General features: G+C 56.3%; 1 protein-coding gene across 1 annotated transcript in view; it reads right to left on the reverse strand.

The window, feature by feature from the left end:
• DOCK6 (dedicator of cytokinesis 6) overlaps nt 1-9797 on the reverse strand; it is a gene marked incomplete at its 5' end in the record, with an annotated part of 43932 nt that extends 34135 nt beyond the window's left edge. The window contains 5 exons of the mRNA XM_040449645.1: nt 784-913; nt 1117-1185; nt 1446-1621; nt 2167-2254; nt 9781-9797. Coding sequence (XP_040305579.1) covers nt 784-913; nt 1117-1185; nt 1446-1621; nt 2167-2254; nt 9781-9797 — 480 coding nt within the window. The remainder of the gene's footprint in view (nt 1-783; nt 914-1116; nt 1186-1445; nt 1622-2166; nt 2255-9780) is intronic.
• Between the last annotated feature and the right edge of the window lies 1 nt (nt 9798).

Here is a 9798-nt window from a genome sequence, read left to right on the forward strand (position 1 = left end):
CCCATTGGAGCTGTCACTGGCTCAGGGCCCTGCCTCACCTCCTAGACTCGGTTGTGGTCAGAGCCAGACTACCCTGGTTCAAATTCCCACTCAGCTCTGTGACCCTGTGTCCCTGAACCCGACTCAAAGGCCCTCAGTTTCCCCACCTACATCTAAAACTAGTAACAATGGAAACGATAACAATAATTCTTGGTAGGATTATCGTTGGCATAAAGTAGGAGCCCAGTGAATATTGGTTGACAAAATTTCGGCTCAAGACCCACTAGGCATTCTCCTAATCACCGCGCTGTGCCTCGGTTTCTTCCTTTCTTTCTCTTTTTTTAAAAAAAATATTTATTTTTGAGAAAGAAACACAGAGCGTGAGCGAGAGAGGGGCAGAGAGAGGGAGACACAGAATCAGAAACAGGCTCCAGGCTCTGAGCTGTCAGCACAGGGCCCGACGCGGGGCTCGAACTCATGAACCGCGAGATCACGACCTGAGCCGAAGTCGGACGCTTAACCGACCGAGCCACCCAGGCGCCCCTGGGCCTCGGTTTCTTATCGGCACAACGGGTGTTGCCCTGCCTCACGGGATGAAAGATGAGGACCAGTAGAAAGTATTTAGTACACACTAAGCACTTCATAAATGTTTATAATTATTACCCTTAACTTTTAACCCACGGGCTGATACGTTTCCTCTTGGAGTCGAGACTGTTTGGGTCACTTCCCATCACATGGGACTGACAGCTGGGGCCTAGAGCTCACACACACCCCTAAGGTGACCCCTGCCCGGGGCTCCCTCACCGAGTCCTCTGGGCCGGACCTCTCATCCCCAGAAGTGTCCTGCTCAAAGACCTGGCGGGTGAGGCCCTTTTGCCGCTCTCGCTGCGTCTCTGTGGTGATGGGGCTGAACGCTGCACTCAGATGCTGGTACCTGAGAGGAGGTAGGGCTGGGTGGGTAGCAGGGAGAAGGGCACACCCACCCTGGAATACACCAGAGAAGATCCACCGGAGAAGTCTGGCCGTCCTTGTGGGGACAGCGGCCAACAAACAGGAGGCCTAGTCCAACCGGCTCTCCTGGGCTCAGACCGGGCCTCTTGACCCTCTCCCCTGAGCTGCCCCCCAAGCCAGACCCACCTCCTGTGGGCGATGATCCAATCCTCTGTGTACATCTCCACCGCGGCCCTCACCTGGGCATCCAGCTTTCTGCACAAAATATAATCAGGGTAAACAGAGGCAGGGCACAGTGTTAATCCTTCCAGTGGCCTGAGGTGGGTCCTACCCCCCTGCCTGTTATAGAGAAGTGGAGACAGAAGCTCAGAGAGGGAGGGTACCTCACCCAAGGCCACACAGCTGAGCCAGGAGTTGAACTTGGGGCCATTGGAGCTTGACGGAAAGGGGGTGCTGATGAGGGGCATGGAGGCAGAACTGAGTTACAGACAAGGAGGGCCTGGCGCCGAACGCACCCATCCTCGGGGGTCCCGGGCTCCGTGGTCCGGCATTCCCGGGGCTGTAACAGCAGCTCGAGGTCATCAGCTGGAAACTCGGCCAGGTCCCGGAGGGGCCCGGGTTCGGCATCTGGAGGCCGGCTCAGGAGCACATCCTCGAAGTCCAGGGGCTCAATGACTTCAGTCAGTGGGACCTGGGTTGGAGCAGAGTGGCTGTGGCCCCCGCCCTGGGGGCTGAGAGTGGGGGTGAGCGTGGGCTTGGGCTCGGGTAAGAGGGCGGTGGGAGCCATAGAGAGTGTTGGAGCTGTGAGGAGCCAAGGAGGACAGTGACCTCAGACTCTCTACCCGCATCCCAGAGCGGCCTGCCCCGCCCCTCTTTCCAGGCAGGAAATCACACCCTGTGCCTGGAGGGGCAGGGCTCTGCTGGAAGGAAAGGCATGTGGGCTGCAGCAAAGAAAGACAATTCCTAAGGCTCCCTCCCTCTCCCAGCAGCTGGAAGTACCTCCCATCCCCCAACCCCCACCCGGTCTCCATCTGGGTGGTCCAGGCAGCAGGAGGTGGGGCGACCTCAGGGTGACCACCCACGGGGCTGCCCTCCCCACTCACAGAGAAAGAGAGTGGGGACAGTCCCTCCGGGCACCAGTGGGAGGGGCGGGTTGTGACCAAGGCCCGGCAGAGGGGATTCCCCACGTCCCCGCGCGCGTCGGCCAGAGAGCAGGGTCACCTCCCAAACACGTACCCCCAGGGAGCCGCTGCTGCGTCTGCTGGAGTGGGGGGAGCCACTGCGCTCCCGGGACACCTGCTTCCGTACCTCCGCAGCCACCGTCCTGCGGGGACAGAAGGGGGCCACTGGGGACACGAACACTTGGGCAGTGGGGCCCGGAGAACTCCACTTCGGGCCAATAAATCCCTTCTCCGAGACGAAAATCCAGGCTGTGGAAGGGAAAAACCAGGCCCCGGACCAGGAGAATCTAGGCTTCAGAATCCACGGATCTCAGCCCAGAGGTCCCAGGACCACCCCCAAGCTGGGCCTGGGGCCCTCCCAACCCCCACTAAGCACAGATGGAAGGAATTGCTCCCGGCAGAGCATGAGGGTCACATATCCTTCTCTATCCCTGGCACCCACCAAGGGTCTAAGTCCTGGCTGGCCGGCTCCCTGGTCCCCAACCTCCGCTCCCTCATCTGGGGGACCCGCGTCCACCCTGCCTCCCATCCAGAATATGTGCCCCATCCCACCCTTGCTGTGGGGCTTTGGACAAGTTACTCCTGCCTCTGAGCCTCAGTTTATCCATCTGTACCTGAAGGGACCTGACAAGGCTGCTGTGCAGAGCCGAGCAGGGGGCTCGGCATTCAGGGGTCACTCTGTACCTCATTGTCAGGGAGTCGGAGACAACACTGAGCATGTGTCAAGAGGCCAGGAGGACCTGCAGGGCACACGCAGGAACCAAGGTCCGTGCGGTGGCCTTCTTGGGCCACCTGTATCTGTGCCGGCCTTCACAGGCAGGGAGGATAGGGTGAAGAGGGAAGACCCACGGGGGAGGGGGCCAGCACAGGAATCTGGGACTTGGTGGGGCCGGGGTCCCCCAGGCACTCAATTCCTTCAGCTGAGCTTAGAAGGAGGGGAAGGAGAGACAGCCACACAGTTATCTGTGGAAGAACATTCCAGGCAAAAGATACGGTAAGTACAAAGACTCTAAGGCTGGGCTGTGAGCTCCTTAGACCCCTGGTCCCCCCGGGGTCACTATGAAGGCAGGACGAGGGCTACGTGTCCCCAGCAACAGCCCCGCATACAGCAGCTACTCAATAAATATTCTAAAACGTTAAGCTATGTATTTTTGAGAGACAGAGGGAGAGAGAGCACAAGGCGGGGAGCGGCAGAGAGGGGCACACAGAATCTGAAGTAGGCTCCAGGCTCCCAGGTGTCAACGCAGAGCCCAACACGGGGCTCAAACCCATGAACCGCGAGATCATAACCTGAGCTGAAGTCAGATGCCTAACTGGCTGAGCCACCCAGGTGCCCCTCAATAAATTTTTCCTGGTGAAATGAGTGATCCCTCCCAATCTTCCCCCTGGTCCAACTTGACTGAACCCACTGTTAGAAGCCGCAGACATTTTAGCTGTGTGGCTTTGGGCTGGTGGACACCCTTTCTGGGCCTCAATCCCTCTTAACATTGAGAAAGCAATTGCCTGGGTGTTTGGGCCTTACTCCCTTCTTTTTTCCACTTTTCTGTGTGCCGGGGAGTTTTCCTAATAAAAAGTTATACCCCCAAAAAAGCACGATGCTGGGGCGCCTGGGTGCCTCAGTCCATTAAGTGTCCGACTTTGGCTCAGGTCACCATCTCACAGTTCGTGAGTCCGAGCCCCGCGTCAGGCTCTGTGCTGACAGCTCAGAGCCTGGAGCCTGCTTCCGACTCTATGTCTCCCTCTCTCTCTGCCCCTCCCCTGCTCGCGTGCTCTCTCCCTCTCAAAAACAAATAAAATAAAAACATTTTTTAAAAATACAGAAATAAAAATTTTAAAAAAGCACTATGCCGATTGCCAACCTATGGCCCATGGGCCACCGATGAAATGGATGTGTGCAGTGGGGCTCAGGTAAGACAGGTGGGGGCGGGGGTCATCTGGAAGCCTCTGAATTCAAATCCGTGTAGGTCAAACAAACTTGACTGTGACCCTGATCCAACATGGGGGCCTCCAGTGGAGACCTCAGCCTCACTCCTCTGTCTCCGCGTTCTATTTATTTTCTTTGTTAATGGTCCCAGAGTCTTGCTTCTGCTGGTTGGGGTTTAGGGGGAGATGATGGAGGATCTTCTAGGAAATTCAAAGGTTGTGCAAAATGAGGTATGGGCCCTCAAGTTCCCAACGTTGGGGCTGCCTCTTCTGGAAGCCTGGGCACACAGGGTCTTGGGGGATGATTTATGAAAGACGCCAGGACAGGGCACCGGTCTGTGCCCCGGTCCCAGATGTTCTACAGCTGTTACCCCAGAGCAGGGAGAGGGGAGGAAGGAGGGCGGGGCCACTTCATTTTGTCTTTGGCCATGGACAGATGTCCCCAGAGTGGAAAAAAGGCCAGGTCCTCAACACCATGGCCCAGGAGCCAGTTTCCCGTGTCACAGGGCTCTGCGCTTGGGAGCTGGGCAAGCATGGATGACGGGTGGCACCCCCTCTCTGGACCTCTGGGCTCAGGACAGTACCCACACCTTAATGAACTGTTCTGAGTGTCGTGCTTGGCACACAGTAAGTGCTCAATTAAGGCTTGCTGTAAGCATGTTGCCCCGAAAGGATCCCGAGAAACTGGAATCTCTGGACCTTCTTTTTATGCCAAAAGGGGGGGAGGCTCAGAGAGGGGTGGTAAGGCGCTCAGGGTCACACAGCAGGTGGCCAGGATCAAACCCTGGGGGCCAGAGGGCAGAGTCTATGCCCTCCAGCATCTGCCATTCCACGTGGCCTGTGATGGGGAGCAGGGCCAAGAACAGGGGCTCAACCTGCCTCTTCCATGTCCACACTCGCCCCCCACAGTGGTCCCATCCAGCCTCCGGGTTTCAGCACCATCTAAACAATGACAATCCTCGAGTCCGTTCGGTGGGATACCTGCCTCCTTTGCATGCCCTCGCGGGGTCCTGCAGGCATGCGCCATCACCATAACCCTGCCTTCCCAGCATCCTCCTGTCTCCCTAAGGGCAGCCCCGCCCTCTGGGGTGCTCAGGACCCGCACCTGGGAGGCACCCCCAATGCCCCTCTCTTTCTCATCCCCACATCAGATCTGCTTCAGACGCCCCCGTGGAGCACATTTTTAAAAAGGAGGCAAGACGTTGAGCTGACTGTGGTGGTTTTTCTCAGGAAGGGATTTCAGAATTGCAATGGCAAAAAATGTCAAGATCAGGCGGTGGGTTACAGCCGCCGGTGAGATAAATCCTCCAACGGGGAAAATCGACAACCCTATGTGACACTGTAGAGACGCTCACAGGGGAAAGGGTAAGCAGTGGCGTCACTGGGAAATTCAGGAGAGACAGTGGACCTCACCCCAGGGCTGGCCAGATTAACAGAAGTCTAGCCTCACCGGGGAGGAGGATAAAACCAGAACCAAGAATGGCATAAGCCTCTGACGTTACGTGTTCCCACCTGTGTAAAAAGCGAGAGAATAGGGGTGCCCGCGTGGCTCAGTCGGTTACGCATCCGACCCTTGATTTTGGCTCGAGTCGTGATCTCGAGGTTCGTGAGTTCAAGCCCCACGTCGGGTTCTGCACTGACAGTGCGGAGCCTGCTTGGGATTCCCTTTTTCTGCCCTTCCCCCGCTCTCTCTCTTTCTCAAAATAAACAAAACTTAGAAAAAGACTTAACTTCTTTAAAAAAGAAAAGACTAGGGGCGCCTGGGTGGTGCAGTCGGTTAAGCGTCCGACTTCAGCCAGGTCACGATCTCGCGGCCCATGAGTTCGAGCCCCGCGTCGGGCTCTGGGCTGATGGCTCAGAGCCTGGAGCCTGTTTCTGATTCTGTGTCTCCCTCTCTCTCTGCCCCTCCCCCGTTCATGCTCTGTCTCTCTCTGTCCCAAAAATAAATAAACGTTGGAAAAAAAATTTAAAAAAAAAAAAATAAAAAATAAAATAAAAAAATAAAAAAGAAAAGACTTTTTAAAAAACTTAAAAAAAAAAAAAGCAAGAGAAGAATATGAATCCTTATAAAACCCTAGTGATTCCTCCTTATACCCCACCCCTCACCTTCCTGGACCGTCAGAACATTCTAAAGACAAAGAATCAGGGGCACCTGGGTGCCTCGGTCAGGTGGGCGGCCAACTTCACTCGGGTCATGATCTCACAGTTCGTGGGTTCGAGCCCCGCATCGGGCTCTGTGCTGACAGCTCGGAGCCTGGAGCCTGCTTCCGACTCTGTGTCTCCCTCTCCCTGCCCCTCCTCTGCTCACGCTCTGTCTTGCTCTCAAAAATAAATAAACATTAAATAAAGACAAAGAGTCTGCCTGCCCGTGAGGATATGAAGCCACAGGAACTCTCATCTGCTGCTGGGGGAGCCCCTTTGGAAAATTATCTGTAATTATCAAGCAAAGCTGAAGATCTGCCAATGCAGCCATTTCACTGAGGCGTAGACACTCAGGAGGAAACGCGTGGCTGAGAACGTGCCCGGCAGCCGAGGTCATGACAGCCCCCCATGCTCCTCAACAGGACATGGAGAATACACTGGCTGGGAAATAGTATGCAGCGAGGAAAAAGGAGGGACCCGACTACAGGCTGAGGCCCAGATGAGCCCTCCTGCTTGACATTGTGTTGGGTGAGACTCACTCGGCACCCGGGACTCGACGTCCCGTGTGATCCCATTTGTGAGACATTCTAAACAGGCAAAGTCAACCCGTGCCAGGCAGGGAGCCAGCTCGGATCGCGAAAACCATAATGCAAATGAGGAAGGGGTGGGAGTCGCCATCAGCGTGGTAGGTCCCTGAGGGACACAACTGGGTGCAGATCAGGAGGGGCTGCTGGGTTGGGTGGCCCTTTAAGTAAACTACCCCCAGCGTGGGGCTTGACCCCATAATCTTGAGATCAAGAGTCCCATGCTCCACTGATGGAGACAAACAGGCGCCTCCCCCCCCCCCGCCATTTATAACTACTCTTTAAACTTTGCACTTTTCTAGATGCATGTCAAATGTCATGACTTTTTCTAAAGGTAAAAAAAAATACCAATATATGCACGTGCTCACGTTTGTAGACATATTTGGGGACAGGGGTGGGAGGGAGCCATTTCCTTGAAATCCCAAAGACCCCTCTGGAATTTTCAACACCTGTCTCATTGCCCTCCAACAAATCACTACTTCGAGAGCGACCTAACCGCCTTGAGTCCAGCCTGCAACAGTTAAACCCACGGGGAGCCCGGGTGGCTCAGTCGGTGGAGCATGATTTCAGCTCAGGTCACGATCCCAGGGTCGTGGGATCAAGCCCAACGACGGGCTCCGCACCGCGTTTGGGGCACCTCGGTGGCTTAGTTGGTTAAGCATGCAACTTCAGCCGAAGCCATGATCTCATGATTCATGGGTTTGAGCCCCGCATCCAGCTTTGCACTGACAGCACGGACCCCACTTCAGATTCTGTCTCCCTCTCTCTCTGCCCCTCCCTCACTCGTGCTCTCTCTCAAAAACAAATATAATGAATTAATTGATCTTGAGGTCATGAGCTCACGGTTCGGGAGATCGAGCCCCACGTCGGGCTCTGTGCTGACAGCCAAGCCCCCTTATGATTCTTTCCCTCTCTCTCTCTCTCTCTCTCTCTCTCTCTCAAATTAAATACACTTTAATTAATTAAAAAAAGAATACTAAAAAAAAACTAGCTACACCTATGTCAACAGGCTCTGGTGACAATACAAGTGGCATTGCCGACGGGACCAGCATACAATAAATATATTGTAAGTGCCAGCCATTACCACCGTTCCATATCGTATTTTACTTTAAACAGTACAAGTGAAAAAACAAACAAGTTATGTTGCGCGCAATAGCATCTGTCCACGTTATTTACATGTATAAGAATTTACGGTTTTACGTTATCTCCCCAAACTCTTTTCTTTGAAGAATCTGTTCATTAGGAAACTGGGGGACTGTTTAATATTCGGGTTAACACGGCACTGCGGAGTGAATGACTGAATGAATGAACAGATGAAAAGAGGTCCAGGTCTGAGCAAGTGGACCCCGGTGTCCACTAGGCTGCAATGGAGACCCTGTCGGAGGATGACTGGAAGCCTTGAGCCATTTGCTTGCGGTTCCCTGGGGCCCCAGGATCATTCTCTGCTCTTCTTAGCCTGGGCCCTACAGTGTCCGTTCCCCAGGACTTCTCTCATTCATTTGAGTGGAAGCCCGGACCCAAGGACAGAGACTGCGTGGCAAAGAAATGGGTTCGGAGATGCCAAAGGTCCAACACAGACAGACAATTCAGGAACATGAAGATAGCAGAACACAAAAATCGCCTGACCACTATGCTCCTGACACATGGCCACACCCTTCAGAACGCTTCGTGACTTCCACCCCGCTCAGGATACAAGTTAAAGTCTTCGCCACAATCCACGAGCTGCAAGATCTGCTCCCGCTGTCCCCTTCCTTACTCAGCTCCAGACTGGCTGCCCTCCTCAGATGATCTATAAATACACTATGCCTGCTCCTGCCCCCGGGCCTTTGCACTCGCTTTCTTGTGTTTGGATTGCATTTCCCCCACGTTTGGGCACGGCCGCCTCCCTCACCTTCAGATCTCTGCCTCCCTTACCTTCAGATCTTTGCTCCAATGTTCCCTTATCACCCCAGCCTTCCTGACCCGCCTCCCAGGTCTAAAATGGCTCCCATCCTCTGCATTTCCTTTCCCTGCCTCGTCGGTCCCCACAGGGCTTATCATTAACATACAATCTATTTTATTGTGCTACCCCTCCATCTATCCCACTGTCTCTGCCCCCCAGGGTGGGACCTTTTCTTGTGTCTCCATCACGCCGGCTCTGGACCCACAGGGTGCCCTTTCACTTGGGCGTGGCCAAGACAGGTCCCCTGTGGAGAGGACCCCGGGGCAGTCTCTGATCTCTGACTGGCTATGGAGGCAAAGAGGGGGAGCAGCTCTTCAGCCCCAGTCTGACCTCCCCCCTCGCAGGCTGAGTCTCTTACAATCTCCAGTGGCCACGGAAATGGATCCCCCAGCGCCTGGCGCCCGTCCCCTCCCCCGTCTGCCCACCAGCTGGTTCGGTCCCCAGCCCCCACTCCCTCCATTCAATCACCCATCCATTCCCAGCGCGTCCAGCCGGTGCTGGGAGAGCCTGAAGCAGGGCTGGGGGCGGGGGGACATCCACAGCTGTCCCCCGCTCCCCAGACAGCTGGGCACGGGACGCTGACAGTGGGAGAAGAGCACGGGAAACTTCCCGAGGGGCCTCCAAGGCCTCCAAAGAGCACCATCCCCGTTCCCAAACCCCGGCGCCCGGGGCATCCCCACCCCACGCCAGTCGCACGAGGGTGGGTCGCAAAGGTCCCTCCCGCTCCCACGCCCGGGGGCTCAGAGACCCGGGAAGGTCTAGACGGGGAGGGGCGCGGAGGGCTCCCGTGACACGCTTTCCCTGCACCGCCTCCTCCAGGAAGGCCCCCCGGACACGCCCCCACGCGTCCCCCCCGGTTCCCAGGGCGGCCCTCGGCTCAGCCGCCATCGCAGCCGCAGCCCCGCCGCGGCCCCGGAGGGAACCCCGCCGCTCCCCTCCCGCCTCCCGCCGCCCCCCGCCCCGCCCCGTCCCCGGCCGGAGGGAGCGGGTCGGACTCGGCCAAGGCCGAAGGGGCTTGAATGGGGGGGCGCCGGGCCGGGGAGGGCGGGGCTCGGACACGTGCGCGCGGCCGAGCTACCTGTTGATCTTGTGCGCG

This window comes from Herpailurus yagouaroundi, unplaced genomic scaffold (genome assembly GCF_014898765.1).
Source record: "Herpailurus yagouaroundi ecotype Mexico unplaced genomic scaffold, PumYag 200, whole genome shotgun sequence".
NCBI lineage: Eukaryota > Metazoa > Chordata > Mammalia > Carnivora > Felidae > Herpailurus > Herpailurus yagouaroundi.